This window comes from Asterias amurensis, chromosome 19 (genome assembly GCF_032118995.1).
Source record: "Asterias amurensis chromosome 19, ASM3211899v1".
Lineage (NCBI taxonomy): Eukaryota > Metazoa > Echinodermata > Asteroidea > Forcipulatida > Asteriidae > Asterias > Asterias amurensis.
In genome coordinates, this window is record NC_092666.1 from 1008944 (window position 1) to 1029285 (window position 20342).

General features: G+C 39.7%; 2 protein-coding genes across 3 annotated transcripts in view; both read left to right on the plus strand.

The window, feature by feature from the left end:
- The window catches only part of LOC139951369 (tubulin-specific chaperone cofactor E-like protein), a 118217-nt gene that overhangs the window by 10984 nt on the left and 86891 nt on the right, over positions 1–20342 (plus strand). The window lies entirely within an intron of this gene.
- On the plus strand, positions 1503–18420 carry LOC139951445 (prenylated Rab acceptor protein 1-like). 2 transcript variants are annotated; one of them, XM_071950351.1, is made up of 6 exons: positions 1503–1596; positions 4617–4823; positions 7413–7510; positions 9813–9914; positions 13093–13225; positions 14208–18420. In XM_071950351.1, exons 1-5 carry the CDS (start codon positions 1538–1540, stop codon positions 13182–13184), a joined length of 558 nt encoding a protein of 185 aa, XP_071806452.1. In that variant the 5' UTR covers positions 1503–1537; the 3' UTR covers positions 13185–13225; positions 14208–18420. The 2 variants fall into 2 exon arrangements, with proteins under 2 accessions (XP_071806452.1, XP_071806451.1); XM_071950350.1 differs by having other exon boundaries at positions 13093–13180.

Consider the following 20342-nt stretch of genomic DNA (forward strand, 5'->3'; position numbering starts at 1 on the left):
TTGAAAGTGTTTCAGGTTTTAAAAGGTTAGCCCACTGGATGGACAAACAAAAATGAAGAATCTCAATTTTAAACCCGTAATATTCTAGTAATTTTTTTTTAGTATTGATTCAAGATTATGAAGTTGAGGAAGGGTATTTTGAAATTGCATCCACTATTTTTTCGAATGGGGACATATTAATTTCAATTATTCAGGAAAAACTTTTTTTTTTTTTTTAATGTTTGTGTGAAAAGTGACATTCTCCTAAAAATCCAGTTTGCAGTTATAAACATAGGCACTACCACAAAAATGAAATTCATTACACACTAGATATTTACATTTTGATTAAGATCAACGGGGGTGGGAATGTCATTAAAGATGCTATGTCAGATTTTTGACCGATTTGACCCCAAAATTTTGATAAAATTCAGTACGTATTTTGATGGGAGTCGAGAAAGTTACAAGCTTTCATTTGAGCCATTGCTCGAAAAAGTTCGCCAACTATTAGTAGCAGTGAAATAAAGTGCTCAAAATTAGTCTTTGTCGGGATCCCGACAATATATCACGTGAACAATTCTTATGTGTTTTGTAAGAAACGTTTTAAATTTTTGTCATGGTTCCTGACCATTAAAAGTAAAAGTTTAACTTTTTTCGTTAGAGCGGGTGATACTCTTTGAAATACCATTCACTCAAAAAATCAATTTTTAATGTTTGGGTCAAAAAATCTGATATAGCATCTTTAACTTTTATTAAAGCGCTTTATGAACACTGATATAAGACCAGTTGCAACAAAAACTGCCAGTTGATCTTGTGGTTTCGATCAATGAATCTGAGTTCAACTAGGATTAAACATATTAATTGTAAGAAAAACATAATTAAATTTTGAACCGAAACATAAAATTGTCATTTTGTGGCACGCCGTTTACGGCATGAACCTTGAGATTGGGGCCAAATTGGATCGATAAGTTGAAAAATTAATATCTAACTTATCATCACAATAAAAATAAATGATATAGAATTAATTTGTATCAGTTATAGGGAGATCAATTTTGTTCCATATACAGTATACAGCTTGGTAGGAAGTGGGCGTGCAACCCACACCCCTCCCGCCCCCCCTCCATGATTTTGTGCACGGTTTGAAGAAAGTTACAATTCGGATCCCGCTCATTTCTTTTATTGGTTGGAAGAACCATGCAAGAACTTTCCAATGAGTTATTTTATGCTTGGTCAAAGTTGTGTGATACATTGTGTGGGAAGTGTGCATTAGAGGGTAAAAGCACATTTAAAAATGATACTGAGTCTTTATTGACCTTGATTATTTTTTTCATTACATGAGCTCATTCATGGAGGAAGAACTACATCCGAGGTTCTACCTCCATCCGATGCATGACTCATTCTCACAAGTGGGCAACAACAATTAATTGAATGGCACATGTAACAGCCGTACAGTTTAAAAACTTCCACGTATTACTTTAGTCTGGCTCCACTTTTCCAGCTGCATTCATGGTTCACTTAGCCTTTAGAGAGGTTAGGTGTATTTGTTGAAAACACTGCACCGATGGCGGAGGAAGAAGTGACAGGCGATATTGTGGTACCAATATCTGACGAAAAAACAGGGTAATCAAATAATTTAAGACTTAAAATTACAAAATGATATGAGTGGCTTAATCAGTGGGAATTTCTATAAAAGGAGGAAGTTTAGTTTGTTTTAAAATGTTTTTTTACTTCAAATATGTCTCGCATGAAATTTGTCACTGACCATTGTTGATGGACGACGAAGACTTTCAAAAAGTTGAACCCGTCATGGAGGTAGAGCCCATGGACTCGGGAGTATAGCCCCATTGGTACGTGGCAATGGCCGCAGAAAAGGGGCTATCTACTATCTATCTATCTATCTATATGGTGTAGTACATTCCTCTTGTATTGTATGTAGTAGGGTATAGTATTAGTTGTACTGGGAAAAGTTTCTGTATGGCGCCACCACTTTTTCATTCGATATGAAATAATATAGTATCTAATTTACCTCAATGAGATATCCCTTTTTCTAAAAATGAGTGAAAATGTGGTGGCGCCATACTGAAAGTTATCCGTGAAAAATACATGTAGTAGTCTATTTCCACACAGATGTATCCGGCAGGATATTTTGTTGACTGAACCAATGGAGATGGAGATGAAAGGGAGAGTGCAAATTGAAGTATCGTGTTTCCTGATCGCGACCTTTGAACCATTATCAATCATGGAAAAGTTTCCCGCATGGCGCCACCACTTTTTCATTGGATATGAAATAATATAGTTTCTAATTTACCTCAATGAGATTTCCCTTTTTGTAAAAAATTAAAAAAGTGAAAAAGTGGTGGCGCCATGCCATACGGAAAGTTATCCATTATCACCACTACCCAACTCATTCCTAGAACTATGAGGTTCGTTCTGATCGTCTCCTGTATGTGGATGGAGATGATAGCGACGGAACGAACCTCATCCTCATTCATAGTTCCAGGAGTAACTCACCACCAGATAGTGTCAGTTTATAACGAACCATATTAATGACAGGCTTGACATATTATCACTCGCCATCCTCCCAGCCAATGTCGACTAGGGTTACGATTAATCATCATTCATAATCAAAGCTACAAATCTACTCCTAGGCTAGAACCGCTATCATCGCCACATAGAGACGATCGATAGCAGAATGAACCTCATAGTTCTAGAAGTACTCCCTAGTGAGTATGTCTTCTACTGCGTCCCCTGGTACATGAAATAGTCTTGTCTCGTTGAAATTTGCTGGATGATAATGTTTTTTTATTATGAAATACCACTATGTGACAATGGTTACACACCTATATTCTGACACCCCTATGTTCCGACACCCCTATGTTCCAACAACTCGGCCTATATTCCGACACCCCTATGTTCCGACAACTCGGCCTATATTCCGACACCCCTTTGTTCCGACACCCCTATGTTCCGACAACTGAACCTATATTCCGACACCCCTATGTTATGACACCCCTATATTCCGACACCCCTATGTTCCGACAAGTTGTTCCCGCACATTATTACTCAGTTGATCAATAACAAAAACACAACTTGTATTACGCGAGGTTTCCCAGTAATTTTCGACTGGGATTAGGTTTGAACATTCATAAAATGAATTTGTACTATTTTAAAAAGTGATGGAATCACGCATGCATTTAATTTTTTTTGTGGTGGTTATACACATGAGTATGGCTCCCCGAGGTAGCTGGCAATAAAATATTCAGTACTTTGCTATTGTTAGGTGTGTGTCCGTGTTGATAACATTTCATGAGCCTTCAATTAATAAAAATTCCAACCCTCTCCTGCGTTTATTGCGCCGATGTGTAATAGGTTTCCTTTACCCCCCCCCCACCACAATTAAAAATTAATAATAATAATCATAATAATTTGTTAACAATTAATAACAATAAATAATTCAGTCCTACCACCCCCTCCATTACTCAGTCCTCTTCTAAAGAAACCGAATATTTGTAATAGCAGAATCTTGTTATACAAATTAAACTCCTTTGTTCATGAACTAAATTGCGAACATGTGTAGTTTCTTCAAGTCACACCGTTTTTCTTTTTAAAAAAATGGCTAACACAAAATATTGGTACAGGTTGTCGGAACATAGGGGTGTTGGAACATAGGGGTGTTTGGGTCGTTGGAATAGAAGGGTGTCGGAACATAGGGGTGTCGGAATATAGGGGTGTCAGAACATAGGGGTGTCGGAATATAGGTTGAGTTGTCGGAACATAGGGGTGTCGGAACATAGGGGTGTCGGATAGGCCTGGGCGAATTATTCGAATATCCGGTTAATGGCGAATAGGTTTTCCTATCCGTAACCGCGAATGCCTTTTTTTTCTTAACCGGATATCCGCATAGGGCGCGAATAGCTATTTATAAACCGGATAGTTCTGTAATTACAACCGAGTAACCGGATATTCTTTAATATCCGAATATCCGCGGATGTCGGGCGACAACTGATATGAATGATTTGTCTGAATCCTTATGAAACTTCTATTAAGACAGCATAAAACAGCATAAATTAAGTATTAAACTATGCTCACCTCCGTGAAGAGTTTAAACAATGACATTTCTGACGTAATTTGTTCAAAGATTACAAAAGTTTTCCTTCACGTAGAGTGAATCACGATCAAAAGAAAAAGCAAATCGCCATCTTTAAATTAGATCCGGTCATTTTTATGAATGAACCGAGTGACACTGTCTAGAACTAATATCAATCCGCCCATAAGATCTCATTCACAAACAAACAGCAAAAAAACTATTCGAATATCCGGTTAATTTCGGATAGTTGGCCAGCGGTATCCGAATAACAAAATTTCACTATTCGCCCAGCACTAGTGTCGGAACATAGGGGTGTCGGAACATAGAGCAGTCACCGTGACAATGATTTGCATTTTTTCAAAGTAAAATAATTTGCCATACACATTTGTATCTGTGGATGTTTCATCAAAACCATCTGGTTGACAACCAGCAAGAGTGTGGAGAGAAACTATTTAATTGTGACATTTGTAGAAATATTTTTCACACAAAAAACAACCTTACAATCTGATCATTAGTTTCTAACTAACAGTTGATTCTCATTCCTTCCCCTAAGAATGTCAATCACTCTGTCCAATGCTGGAGCACGAGAATGGATCCAAAAGAAGCGAGCTTCAGTGCGGCCATGGACGGAATTCCTGAAGACCAAGCAGTTCAGTAAACCAAAGGGAATGAAAGAGGTCACAACGCGTGTCATTTCCAATGTTGAGACGTATCAGAGCAACTATCTCTTTGTATTTGTTGGTCTACTCGTTTATTGCCTGTAAGTATCTTTCTTTAAGGGAAGTCCATCATTGTTTTTGGGAAGTACAAATTAACCCCCCCCCTATAGTTTTCACACCTAATATCCAACCTGTGAAATGCATCCAATTAGTTGGTCTAGGTTTTGTTAGAGGTTTTGTGCATATTAGATTAGCCTAACCCCATTAACTCCATGGAGACAATTAACTTCTGTTTTTATGGGTATGTTCAGACTTGGGATTAAACTAGTCCTTAATCCGAGCACCGCGGGTGTCCAAAAGATAAACATGACTTAGTCCAAAATTGGCTTGCGTTCACACAGTGAGTTTATTCTGGTCAAGCGGACTAAACTAGCCCAAGATGTTGATTATTGGGTCATGCATCGGCGAACCTTACCATTGCTGGTTCCGGTTTGTTACATTGTCCATGCGTTTTCCACAGGGTTTCGATCCGCTATCGTCTCTACAAACCTCATGGTCATAATGTATTCCATCTTTAAAGACGGCAAAATCACTTCATATCCTTGCTTGGCCCCAGCACAAACGCAATGTGCCCGCTGAAGTTTCCGTTCCGCAGTGCCCTCGATGAACGAAACATTTTACACGTTGTTGTTGAAAGCTTCAAATTAATTTCGAGTGTGAACTTTTGTAAATATATCACAACTTAGTCATTGAGAAGTCGTAGCCTACACACATTCTCATGTTACGTTAAAAATTGTTTTTCAATTCAACATTAGTCTGGTACTCGTATAACTGTTGTTGAGGGCAGGAACCAGATACAACCTAGTTTTCGGACCCAAACTTTGGTCTTAATTGTCGATCCCGTGTGTGTAGCTTAGCTGTGATTAGATGCCACTGTCTTCAAAGCAAAACCCGTTCGTTATCATAAAGTAGCGTTGCGCACAGAAGAAGTGAATTTAAAAACTAAATAGTGCTACTAAAAATGAGAACTTGTTTTCTTGCGAGGTCCATTTCAAACATTTTCGGCGAAGGGGAACACCGGAGCCCCAACACTTTAAATGGTAACATAAAGGGAAGGCAGCGGAGAGACGCAAGGAGATATTATAGTATAGCTCCATGGATTCATGCAGACACCACCCAACACTCGCTGCCGATCCATCCATACACGTGGAATGACGTCACCTTTGTTGCCGCGGTCATTTGGGCTAAAATAGACCGGAAGTAGCAGGTCAGTTGCGTTCCAACGATGGTTTACTGGGCCTCGCAGCGGGCGGTTGGTCGTAAAACCTGGGCTAAGTTAGGCTAGTCCACCAATTTTTTTGGTTTAGTTTAGCCCAGCTCAGTGGGTCAAATTAACCCTCGCGGACCAGAATATTGTGTTCCCACGCAGGGTTAGTTTAGCACTTTTGGATTAAGGACTAGTTTAACCCCACGTCTGAACGTACCCTAATCATCACAAAACGCGTGGACATTGCTAAAATACTGTTTACTTATTTTTAATCAAATTTTGTTATTAAAACATTTCAACAGAAAAAAGTAGGTTTGGAGTTTAGAAAAAGGTGATACTTTGTTAACAAACTCCATTGAAAAAATTCATATCAGGACATGACCTTTACTTTGACCTGTTGCTGTGAATGGGGAAAGGTCAAATCTTGTGGCTGTTTGCGCCCACTATGGGCCTTTTGGTTTAAGCGGCATGTGGCCGCTATGGTCTCCAACGAGTTAATAGCAAGGTTATTTGATGGAGGTAGAATGGTTATATTGAGTATGGCAATTGAAAAAGCAGTATTTGTTTTATGTTCATATTCTATTTTGTCAACTTTGAGATTTTATTTCAGACAGATTTATTCATGTAGGATGAGGCTGGTACTGCAACTTTACCAAACATGGTTTTGATAATTCATAATCTTGTATTTGTTTCCACTATGTTCAAGAGACCACAACTCCAAATTATTTTTAAACCATTCCATTTAGCTACACGGTATTTAATTTGTTTTCCGATCAACATATTTTATGGTGATGTACATGTACGTGTAAGTTATTCAACTGAAAAACACAAGACTGTTGGACTTGTCCGATCATAAGTTTACTGGCCGACACTGAAAGCAATTTTTATGCAAGTCGCCAGACACACAAGGCCTGTAGGCTGCTTCAAGGTGTAGGCTACAATTATTTTTTTGCAGAGGTTGTTGCCACCTACTCCTAGTGCTGAAACAGGGTTACCCCTTTTACAGTCCATACGGATGTAGGCTTGGGTATTATCAATCTGAAGCCTAGCCGGTGGAGCAGAAAGCACTACCTCCCCAATTTTATGTAGCAAGTGTCATGACCGGGATCGGAACCCACACCCTGCTGATCAAACACTAGAGCTTGAATCCAGTGCTCTTAACCGCCCGGCCACGACACGCCTCGGAACTGTGGTCTAGTGTAATTTTCGAGCCCTGCAAAGGATAGAAAGATGTAGCTCTTGCTTAACCAAACTCTAGAGGTGCTGTAGAGCATCTGTAAACGTTTTAACTCTTAACACCCTGGCTGTATCGCCAGCCTTAGAGAATATCGTCTCAATTTATAAATCAATTTTTTAGGATTTAAACTTTGTGTTCAAACACCCTTGACGACAACAAGTTGACCATTTGATTTTGATTTTGTAGAATAACATCGCCGCTGTTGATCTTTGCCTTGGTGGTTCTCTTTGGTGCCTGCTACTGGATAAGAGTGAAGAATGAGAGCAAGAAGCTTGCTGTTATGGGTAACTACACTAAAGGAAATTGAACCCCTTTGGCTAGAGACTCACCTGGGTCCAATTTCATGGTTCTGCTTACCGTAAGCACGGAATCACGGCTTACGGAGAAGGGAAATCTGTGCTTACGGCAAGCGTATTTCACGGGGTAGCGATGAATTTTGGCTTCTGCGTGTGCCTACTCCGCATTCCTAGGCATTCTACGCTTACAAGGCTAGCGCAGAAATTTGGCGCTTGCATGTAAGCGGGGAATCGTGATCGTAAGCGCAGAATTCGGCGGTAAGCAGAGCCTTAAAATTTTGCCCAGATTCTCTGAAATACTCCTGAGGTGGATTTCACAAAGCGTTAAGACTAGTCCTTACTTAGGACTATACCTAGGGGGTATTCAAAACTTAAGGCCAGTCCTGGAGATAAGACTAGTCTTATGGGTACATCTAAGTTGTGAAATCCACCCCAGGGGCTCATTTCACAAAGCAATAAAATTCATCGCAAGACAAGTTGTCAGTGTTACCATAGTGATTGGTACTGTGACATTACACTTTACTTGATTTGCAGTTAAAACCAATCTAGCTCTTTGTGAAATCCAACCCAGGGCCCATAGAGCTGTTTAAAGGAACACGTTGCCTTGGATCGGACGAGTTGGTCTATAAAAAGCGTTTGAAACCGTTTGTTATGAAATGCACATGGTTAGAAAGATGTTTTAAAAGTAGAATATAATGATCCACACAAGTATCACTCGAAACTGCACGGTTTTCCTTTTACGTCGCGAACTATCATGGTCGGCCATTTATGGGAGTCAAAATTTTGACTCCCATAAATGGCCGACCGTGTTAGTCGACGAGGTAAAAAGAAAACCACGCAATTTCGAGGCATATTTGTGTAGATTATTGTATTCTACTTTTACAACATCTTTCTACCCATATACATTTTACAACAAACGGTTACAGAACGATTTTCAAAGACCAACTCGACCGATCCAAGGCAACGTGTTCCTTTAAGCAGAAAATAGGCTTATTGAAAACAATTTTCTACTTTAGCAGGATACCAGTCAAAAATTTAACTCCTGCAATGGTAGCTTGGTTGGTATTATTGTGGTAAGCATAATTTTGTTCTGCTTGCTAATTTTTGTGAATAAGCAGCTCTATAAAACTGGGTCCTGGTTGTTGTTGAACCATGTTAGGATTAGTGTGCCTGTTTGACCAGTTCAGGTAATTTTGAGCATGTTGAGCATCCAAAGTAATACAAATACCATTGTCCCAATGAAACCCTGACTGGACAATTTTAAAGAAAGACAACATAGGCCCTCTTTATACATGTACGGGATTTGGTTCTCATGTATGAGAAAATAAGAAATGGAGACAGTTAAAAAATGTGTTTCTAAGTAGATTACAATGATCAACACAAATATGCCTCGAAATTCCACAGTTCTCCCGATACATCCTGATCCAACACAGCACGCCATTTTGTGGAGTCCAAATTTTGACCAGAAAATGGCCCACCGAGTTAGTTCGCAGAGTAAAAGGAAAACCGTGCAACTTTATGGCATATTTGTGGGGTCTTTTAAAACAACTTTCTAACCATATGCATTTCATAACAAACGGTTCCAACACTTTTTCATAGACCAACCTCGCCGGATCCAAGGCAACGTGTCCCTTTAGGGAATCAGTATGTGGTGAAGAGGTTTTCAACTAGTGGTTTAATCCCAACGAGGCATGGTTCTTGATAATTTTACCGAGATGAAATCGAGGTAAATTATCAAGAACCAGGCCTCGGCGGGTTTAAACCACTAGTTGAAAACCGATTCAACACACTTTGATTCCCATTCATAAACACCTTTTCGGTCAAAAAACATCAACCCTTTTGGTCAAAAAGTAAAATAAAAGCAAAAATTATAATTGTTCAATGATTTCTTTCAACACAACACCCCTCCAGCTATGAAATGGTAAGGCCCTCCGCCGCCCTCGTGTAAACAACTCCTTATAAGGGAATGCTGTGCGCGTCGCGCGTATCGCTTAATGTGGCACAACTGTTTCAGCCGTTGCTCTCGACCAATAGGAATGAAGAAACTGTCTTATAGGAACAGGTGCAAGCCCGCGTGTCACGCCCAAGATTAACACTTTTTACCGGTCATAAACAAAGGTTTATACACACACACGTGACGTGCTCTCCACCAATATGAATAGCGAAGCTGTCTGTGGTATTAATGAATAAGCAGTTACGAGTATTATAATGGGTTAGCCAATAATTCAATAGTATTCTGATTGGAGTATACACTGTTGTAATTGTACCATTTTTTCTTGTTTAAACACAGGCTATGAGTTTACATTGTTCCAACAATATGGAGTTTTAGCTCTGCTGTCACTTCCGCTGTTTTTTATTTCTGGGGCCACATCAGCTGTATTCTGGGTAATAGGTAGGTGTACATGTATTATTATTATTATTGGTTTATTAAAAATCAAACTTTGCTGCCAAGAGGCTGAATTGCGCATAAGTTACAATATAAAACTACATTGAAACATCAAGGAGTAAAAACCAAGAGCAAATATACATAATAGATTTAAAAATAGAGAAAATTTAAATATAGCGCTTAAAAACTATAACATAACAATTAAAATTTAAAAGGCGCAATTCAATCAACATCATATGGTTTGGATGGGTAAATTAATTACCATCCTCAAGTTTTCAATAAACACCATTAAAAGGCTAAAAAATTACATTAAATTGATTTGCAATGTTATTACATCAAGTTTATTTCTATTTGAGCAATCAAGTCTTAATTAATTTTGGCCTTTTAGTATTTCTGGGACTTTGACTTGAGTCTGAGACACGGAGGGCGTAATGTTTCACTCGTCTACTGGATTGGTATGGTACTGATGGGAACTTTTTATGAGTGTACTTTAAGATTTAAACTTTTCATCAAATCTTTAATCTCATGCTCCACCAGTGAAACCGAAGGGGCATAATATTGTTATGTTTGCTTTATATGTCTGTTAGTGTGTGAGTCAACATACACTTTCGAACCCGGAACCTAAAACAAAAGAGGACAATAGGGTCCACGGTTCGGGAAAGGTCCACAATTGGAAAATGTATACAAAACCAATGGGAGCTGTTGCAAAAAAGATAGTATAAACTTTGATGGACTATCTTTAATGATTGGATTTGATAGTCAAAGTTCTGCTAACTGGGTTGAGCAATTGCAATATGGTATTGGTGTTGTTTTCTCATGTGGTAGATGTAGAGCTTGATCTTCCAAATCATTGCGAATGGTTTCAACTTTGTCAACAGAGTAATTTGAGAAGCGATTGCAGAGTCATCTAGAATCTGGAGAGGTAGATTGGAGAGCAATTTCACTTCCACCAAGAAGCTTATTCACAGTTCTGAAGATTATCTTCTGGTTGGAAGAGCTCAGAATATCTTGATAGTAGCTGCATTTGGCCTTAGTGATTAGGTTGTTAACAGTAGAGCGACAGTTTATGTATAATGTAGCATTGTCGGTCTTTTTCTAGACCTCTTCCACGCCAGATCAATTCCAGATGTCTTCTTTGAGATTGATCCAGTTTTGGACGTCATCTTCACGGACAATAACCAGGTCAAGGGTGTGCTCTTTATATGTGTCGTGCCAATGACAATTTGGGTGAAATTGGTCACTGTCAAGAGCTCTTGTAGGCGTTGCACATTTGAAGAGTTGACATTTTCAACATGGATATTGAAGTCGCCAGTGATAATAAGTCTTCCTGAGAAGAATGCCAAGCCGGTGATAAAGTCCTCAAATTCATCAAAGAATTGTGTGATAGATGAAGAGGGAAGGCGATATATCACGACAATCCGAAGATGGTCAGCAGTAGTTGTACATACATCAGTGTGCTCGAATGAATCAAATGAGAGAGCTGGGATAGAGGGCTTTATGTTCAATGATGACTTGAACACAACCCAAGTTTCACGACCCCTCCTGTGTTCTTGACAGGTCCCAAGAAATTAATACCCGACATAACAGGATACACGTGCTTTGAAGCTGACCATCAAACAGTTAGCTAAATCAACGTTTTCTCTCGGTCGGCCCCTGCTGTGGGCGATGAGGCACTAGTATGTTTCAAAAGTTAGTGTCAGTTCGTGAAGTTGTCTGATGCATCGATGTAGGAGGTTCAGTGCTGGTTGAATTGATGGGAGAAGAGATGTAGCAGAGTTCCTTTTTCTGACAATCCACACCAGCCTCACCAGGGCAAAGGTCACTTCACCTGATGGTGTCACTGATTTCTTTCACACCTTGGCCCCCTTCCTCTTCATCATTGTCCTTGACCATGCCCTGAGAAAGGCAATTGGCGGTAGAGAAGAAGAGCTGGGTTTCACCTTAGTTCCCCGCAAGAGCCGACGTGTGCCTCCTGTGACAGTCACTGACCTGGATTTTGCGGATGATATCGCACTGGTTTCAAACACGATTGAACAGGCCCAGAACCTGTTACTGTCGGTTGAGGAGGACTGCCTGAAAGTTGGCCTACAGCTGAACACAAAAAAAGACTAAGGTGATTGCTTACAACACCTGCATGCCGGCTGGCCAAAGGTTACAGAAAAGATCCTTGAACGCCGCCTCAAGCTTGCTGGGCACTGTGTCTGCCACTCAGAGCTTGCCGCTTGCCCAATCATCCTCTGGGAGCCCACACAAGGCGTGGGAGAAGATGTCTCTCCTTTGAAGACACCCTGAAACGTGACACCAGCTTGGTCAGCGCTGAGGAACTACGCTCCTGCATGCTGGATCGGAACATCTGGACTAAAATCACTGGGCAGGCTCGAGCTCCTACATGATGATGACACCAGCCTCACGTTTTTGGTAGAGTTTGGTTGATGTAATGAAGAACTTCCTGTGGTGGTAGGATCTTATGCAATAACCGGTACTGTACGTCACCCTCTTTCTTGGAGATGGGTGATTTGTAAACATTTTTCCACGGTATTGTTGTGTTCATTTGCAGAATGTCTCTGTGCCAAGGGGTTCAGGGGTTGTCCGGCAGAGTATTGAGTTCCTTGTTGAAGACTGTGTAAAGGTGTTTGGAAGGAAAGTTGGATTCACTCTTGATGTCGTTAATTTGGATATCTGTTGTTGGACAGTTTGAATGGAGGTAGGACTCAATTCCTTGGTCTGGAGTTCTTGTAGCACCCTGTATGTTGAAGAGTTTGGGGAATAGATCTCTCAAGGTTTGTCTTATGTGAGACAATTCTGTTTCAAGTGTTCTTGAAGAGAGCGGGCGTAGTCCCATCCGATCTTGTGTTTGTATGTCTTGAGCTGAGGTCCACTTTCCGTCTTTGTCAAGTAGTTGTCTGATTAGTGTGACACCACATGACAGGAGCCGCCCAGAAAGAAGTTCTTTGTTACCATGGCTACATAAAATCAAACTGTTAATAGGCAGATTTACTACATAATTAACAGAGGCAGGTGGTACGCTCGTGGTGGCTTTCGATGTGATCCAAGATTTCAGAATTTCTGCTTGGAAAACAAGGAGGCTGGTAACATATACTGATTGATTGATTGAGTGATTGATTGAGTGATTGATTGATTGATTGATTGACTGATTGATTGATTGACTGCTTTCTCCCAACAGGTGCATCGTTCTTCTTCATAATGTTACATGCTGTGATGTTTGATCCACTACCAGAAGGAGACCCAGATGAAATCATAATGGAAGAAGTGTAAGAGAAAAGACAATCTAAGGGCCTTCTCCGCAATCACAAAATGTTAGTCAAGTTTTCAAACATGTCACCATTGCTGAGCTGTTCAAAGCTAAATCAAAACAATTCACTCATTTTCTTAACTTTTGGCAGAATTTGATACAAAATTGTGGGAAACCTCATTCCTTATAAAGTTACTGTTGCAGTAAATGATGGGCTTGAGATGTCCTCTTTCCTGGTCAATATTGATGGAGAAGTAAAGTGATAATGTTTCATCTTAAAAGTCAATATCTCAACGCTCTAATTTTGGTGCATTCAATTCAAAGTTCTGATAAACTTATGGCTCAATTTTGGGATAGGGTTCAGAGCCATCAAAAACAGACCCAGGGTAAATCTTGGGTTAGCCTTTAGTCAAGGCACCCCCAGATGAGCCTTTAGTCAAGGCACCCCCAGATGTCACGCGCGAAAAAAGACCAGCGCGGCCGGCAAAGCAACGAAGCTCCTTTACCAACCTGTTTCTAATCGGTTAAACATGATCAAGAAATGTTTATACTTGTATGCATTTTCTGTGCGTTGCCCTCGGCACATGACTTTTTAGCACGCCCATGAAGAACCAGTTATTTTTGTTTGCAGCTAACAGTGTGTATGTATGCGCGCGTCCGATCTAGGTATTAATCTATATCTATGGCAATTGTGTCGTTTTTATTGGCCAACAGCTCATCAAGCTAAAGCATTATGCAGTACATTTCTCCTACCAAAATCGGTAGCAAAAAGAAAAGGAAAACATAAGGGCATAAAACGACTTGGTAAAGGCACTTCGGGGCATCACCGCTCGCGCTGGTCTTTGCACGTGTATGACATTTGGGGTCATGCGTGACATCGGGGGGGGGGGGGGGGGGGTGGTGGTGGTGGTGGTTCAGGATGTGCCTTGACTGAAGGCTAATCCTGGGTAGGAATTTGACGCCTTTCATTGTCCAAGAAAATAAAATTTAATTTGGATTGTACAACTAATCAGTTCCTTTGCATGTTGATCATTTCAATCAAACAGATCCTTCGGCCAATAGAAGCTTCCCTTGCATGATGTCACCAACCATGTTTGCTTTACCACCGCATCCTCTCCCAGCAGTTGATAGAACACTCATTGTGATTGGCTTAACATTGGTGTGTGGTTTTTGAATCTACGGGTATAATGGTAGACTTTGGGGACACTAGGTGGCAGCAGACATCTCCAGTAAATCCATTATTTACAGAAGAGTGCGATTGACTAGAACTACAAAACATAAAACCCGATTGTCATTCTGCTACCTAGCAACCCCAAACTCTAAATAGATCATCAAAGATGTTAGTTTTCTGGGTTTTTTTTTAAAGGCCATACACAAATAAAGTAATGGTGAAGGTGCTTTCCAGTGTGATTTTTTCCTAATGGTTAAACATGTTCCGTTTTGAACAACAAGAAGTATTGGGAACTCCGAAGTGACTTGCTGTTTCAGACTGAAAGATTGGTATGTTTCCAGTGTTTCTTTCTTACATGGCCTTGTTTATGTATTGTCTCTCTAAAAGCATTATGTATTGTGTACAGGCCTGTATGCTTCGTTGTTGAAAGGGCAAGGGCACCAAGGCATTTTCTCCTTGGTAAAGAGCACCCTATGAGGAAATTGTAAAGTTCTACTTAAAACAGCATTTCAAGAGCACCAAGGCAATGACCAGGGGACATGGAGGCAATCCCCTTCGTTGCCTCCGTGAATGTTCAGGCCTGTGTGTGCTTTTGAAGCAGTTATAATGGAAAACAAGGTTGAGGTATTTTTCCCTACCGCGCCCATTTTACATAGTCGTGCATATGAAAAATAAGGAGCAGTGGTTAATAAAAAGCAGCAAGTTTGACCTGCTCCCCTCCCCGGAAGGTTATGAGAACTTTTTAGACAAGTATGCTTAGCAGCAGTGTGAAACTGACCACTGTTTCATAAAGGGATGGATTATAAAACCAAATGTGATGATTGAACTCAAATATAAGTGGCTCTCGAACTGACTGCATTTTCGACAATCTTGTTGGGCACTCCTTGACAAAGAAAAAACAAAACAAACCCAATGGTTCCAGCAGTAAGAGTGCTCATAATAGACTAGTGGACAAGTCGTTGTCTGTCGCGGTGATAGCGTTCGATTCCATTCCGAACCTCCCCGTGATTCCCGCGGTATTCTCGCAAGACTGATGGCCCCGCGAGACTACTTCTCAAATGACTACGGTCCCATTAAATGGCGAGTAGAAATTGGCAACCAGCATTTCTCACGAGAGCCATGATCTCGCAAGAGCACCGCCAGAACTCTACTATCTCATCACAGCAAACATAACGACTTGTCCACAAGTCTAGTCTCATATGGTACATACACCATGCTAAATCTACTGCCTGCTGACCTTAAGTTTGAACTTCAACACTAGTAACTTTGTTTCTATATTTGTGTTTTTCTCAAAGCTTCAAGTTTGATATTTGGTACATTTTTGGCAGCGGACTTGAAAGCTAAAATATATTTCTATTGTGCCCTTGGGTTGGTTTAATTAAATTTATATTTTGTTGAAAGTGGCAAGCGAACTGTAGGTAATATTAGTTTTAAGAACTCTATATTTTTTCTTGTATTTATAAATGTTGTTGAGGAAATTAAAAAAAGAACATCAACAACTTGTTATTTTTGTAATAAATATGGGATCCATTTAATCCCATGATGTAATTAGTGTTTAGCTTAACGATTATTAGAACATTGTTTACTCGGTATTGTCAAAGAGTTGTGTGCGTGAAATTGAACAGACACCTTAGTGGATAATGAACCCAAATGTTTTCTCTAAAATGGTTTATTTATTGAATTATTGTTGCAGTAAATAAAGGTTTGTTGACTGAGCGAAGTTTGTTCAATCCATAGTTATCTATAAACACAGCTTGCTACCAGCCTGTGATCAAATTTGATGTTGGTGTATAGGCGGCCTATTGTGTTTTGTCAGCGGATTTTCTGGACGTTTGTATAGACTTTCATGTTTTTTATTACTTTTCTAGTTTTTTTATTAGTCTGCGGTAAAGGGATTGGGCAAGTCTACGAATGTTGATCCAGGGGTAGATTCCACAACGAGTTAAGACTGTCTTAAAGGAACATTACAGAATTAGTTTTTCTAACAAAACAGCTGCTGGCAGTGTAAGCACTTTATGTAATCCACCGTAACCTATACATAAACTGACAAACCTGTAGAAGTTTGAGATCGATCGGGCGTCTGGGGCACGAGAAAATAGTAAAAAACCGATCATACATTTTGCATGACATGGATGCAAAAAAAAAAAATGAATAATAAAGTAACTGAGCGATAAACTCCAAACGCAAAGTTTAAATTATTTATTTCTCATCAAATATGACATTTCAGGCAGAAATATTTCAAGGGGTGTTTTCTACTATCATCACCATTAGACCGTGTAGGTTTGATGTAAATCTGTGATCTTCACGATTTTGTTTTCTTACCAATTCTGTAACTGTAACGTTCCTTTAACTTAGGACTAGCCTTACGTATTTAATATTTTCTACCCTAACTCTGTGAAATCGATCCCAGGTGCTGGTTAGCCTTTAGTCAAGGCGCACGCGGCACCCCCAGATGTCACACGAAATGTCAGGCATGAAAAAAAGACTAGCTGCTCTTTTTGTTTTCGTGCGTGTGACATCCGAGTGCCGCCGCATGCGCCTTGAATAAAGGCTAGGTGCTCGCTTTAAACAAATATTGCTCCTGAATTCGTGTTGTAATAAATCATGGGGGTGCACCCCACCAAATAATCTCCCATAGCACACAGTGCAAAATGCTACATATTCAAAAATACACGAAAAATACTTAAAGGTCTCACACCTTTTAACTTGAAAGGGAAAATTATCGATTGACTCTGGAACTTTTATTCTCAGATCAATTTTATGTGGGGAGTCTCTGGGCCCGTCGAGTTATTCTCCCTCCACGTAAAAACACCCCTTCACTGGTCTAATTTTCAAAACGTCCGAGCATCAATTTTGAAAAATTACCCTACACCTCTCAGCAAATAGGACCATTTATTTCAGGGCCTATGTCATCCAAAATACCTCAAGTTGGAAGTCAACAACCCCCAGCTCACAATTGGGCAAATTTTTACACTGAAACACTTTCTGGGGGCTCTCAAATCTGTCTAATATAGAATATTTTCAGGGCATACAAAATATTAATGAGCTTGACGCTCTGTTTTCTCCTATTTGGTGGGGTGCACCATGGGCTCACTCACAGAGTGTTATTTAGTCAGTTAGTATAACTTAATAATATAATTATATATATGTCTTTGATTATCACATAATGTTTTCTCTCAGTGGCTCCCCATTTATATTTTGTATTGCTTTGACCCCACCTTCCCATCCTTGTTCGACTTGTTGAATTCTCATCCGCGGAAACCACTTGATTACAAAAGACGTCAGTGTATCATTTTGAGCTGCGACTCATGCAAAACGAGTGTAACTTGTTAGCATTTCGAATTAAGGTTTCTTTTAACCCTCTAGTCCCTGCACCGCCCGAGTTTGCCGAAATAATTTTGTTTTTCTTTTCAAGATTCTTGCAGTAACTTTACTGAAATCGTAGTTCAAATTTTTTAAAGATAGCCAAGGCTTATTATTTATAGTGAAACGCACAATTTTTGACCCTTTCGGTAATATTTGTACAAGTCCTCATTGGGGAACAATAAAAACCCCTACGTTAATATTTATGGCGATTATTTTTGTATAATGATAAAATGGATACAATAGCTTTTCAAGGCTTTTATCTGGCTCAATGCTGATTTGCGAAGGCATAAGTTTTCGACAATATCACCATGAATGATAAATACAGTTTCCTTTGTGTTTATTAATAAGCGTTTTGTTGGGTAAGTGCTAAATTATTTCATCATCATTAGCTTCGTCAAGTCAACTGTGAAGAGAAAAATGAATAATGATCTAAAAACAACTAGATGGATTCACCAATGCGTAGGCATACTATTGACTACCTATAGTTTTATTTTGATGTTTCTTATTTTCTACAAACAAAAGCTATAGCGAGGTTTCCTCCTACCGCATAATACAGTGTATCGCTTTAGGTGGCTGGGCGGTCCAGTGGCTAAATGGTTAAATTTGCTCCCTTTTCCATCCTTGTGCTACCACATTTATATGTTAATATAGAACTGAAAATATACTTTATTTAGAGCATAACTGGATTTATTAAAAACAAAATGGTCTACGTTTGGATTTGATTTCTGTGATTTCTTTGACTTCGTTTTTCTTTTCTGGGAGTTGTAGGACCCCGGCGATTTATGTCAGTATTGTTTGAGGGAATCTGTTGTAGAAATCGAACAGTTCATTGTTTAAAGGCAATGGACACTATTGGTAATAATTTTTATTAATCAAAAATAATTGTGAGCATAGAAATGTTCTTGGTACCAGGTAACGAAGAGCTGTTGATAGTATAAAAAAGGCTCCCTCTGAAGTAATGGTAGTTTTCCAGAAAGAAGTAATTTTCCACGAATTTGATTTCGAGACCTCTTTTGAGGTCTCGAAATCAAAGCACACGACTTCGTTTGACAAGGGTGTTTTTTTCTTCATTATTATATCGCAACTTCGACAACCAATGAGCTCAAATTTTCACTGGTTTGTTATTTTGTGCGCATGTTGAGATACATCAAGTGAGAAGAGGGGTCGATTTTACACAGAGGTAGGACTCGTCTTATCTCGAGTTAGGACGAGTAAATCTTAGGATTAATCTTAAAGGAACACGTTGCCTTGGATCGATCGAGTTGGTCTTTGAAAAGCGTTTGTAACCGTTTTTTATAAAATGCATATGGGTAGAAAGATGTTGTAAAAGTAGAATACAATGATCCACACAAACATGCCTCGAAATTGCGTGGTTTTCCTTTTACCTTGTCGACTAACACGTCGGCCATTTATGGGGGTCAAAATTTTGACTCCCATAAATGGCCGACCATGTTAGTTCGCACAGTAGAAGGAAAACCACGCAATTTCGAGGCAAACTTGTGTGGATCATTGTATTCTACTTTTAAAACATCTTTCCAACCATATGCATTTAAAAAAAAATGGTTACAAACGCTTTTGTTTTTACCAACTCGTCCGATCCAAGGCAATGTGTTCCTTTAAGGTCTGCATGCTACAGTCAGTGCAAGGCTGGGACTCGTCCTAAGTACTAAGATTAGTCCTAAGATTAGTCTTAAGTTAGGAAGAGTTTTTTGAAATAGTGTCCAGCCGTCGATTTCACAAAACTCTTCCTAAGTTAGGATTAATCTTAGGACTTAGGACGAGTCCCAACCCTGCACTGTAGCATGCAGACCTTCAGATTAATCCTAAGGACGAAAGGGCGAGTTACTCGTCCCATGGAGGAAGGAAGAAAAGGAGCTCGAACGACCCGCAAAACCGCAGAGTAACAAAAGAATACCCTGACAATGCCCCTGTCTGACCAGTGGAAAAAGATAGGACACCTCCAGCTGGACGGCCGATTAACGAGCAGGATTAGATCTCTTTGTACAGAATGTGCTGTACCGCCGCTCTGCACCGTTGCCTTCGTGTAAAGTTTAATCATTGGAGACCAGAATTGTGAATATTATACACGTTTTCATTTACCGTTTGTGGTGTTTCACTGAAACATCATGGCATATTTTTTCATTTTTTGTGACATTCCAGTCACTAGCGGTGGTTCAAAATTGAGGTATTATGACACGAGGGTGGTTGGTATTCAATTGTGTTTTTCGATTTGGTGAGCACAAGTGTACACAAATTTTATCAGGTCTCAAAAAAGTTGTTTTTCTGTATTATATACATACGACATACGACACCATGGTTGAGTGAAGAACCAAGTGCGCACGCGCAAACTCACATACGCCAGGTCGCCCATTGTTTGTATAAGGTATGTGGGTGATTACGAGGTGTTGTTTAACGACCGCGGTACCGCAGGTTCGACTTTTGAAGTCCCTTCGTTCGAGCTCCTTCTCTTCCTTCCTCCATGCTCGTCCTAACTCGAGATAAGACGAGTCCTCACTCTTTGTGAAATCGACAGCAGTGTCTTTAAGGGTTTTTTCCCGTCAAAATCACGGCAGACAAAAAAAACAAAAACATTTACAAACTTTTAAAGTGCGAACGCCGTCTTAATAATTATTGTTTCTGAATC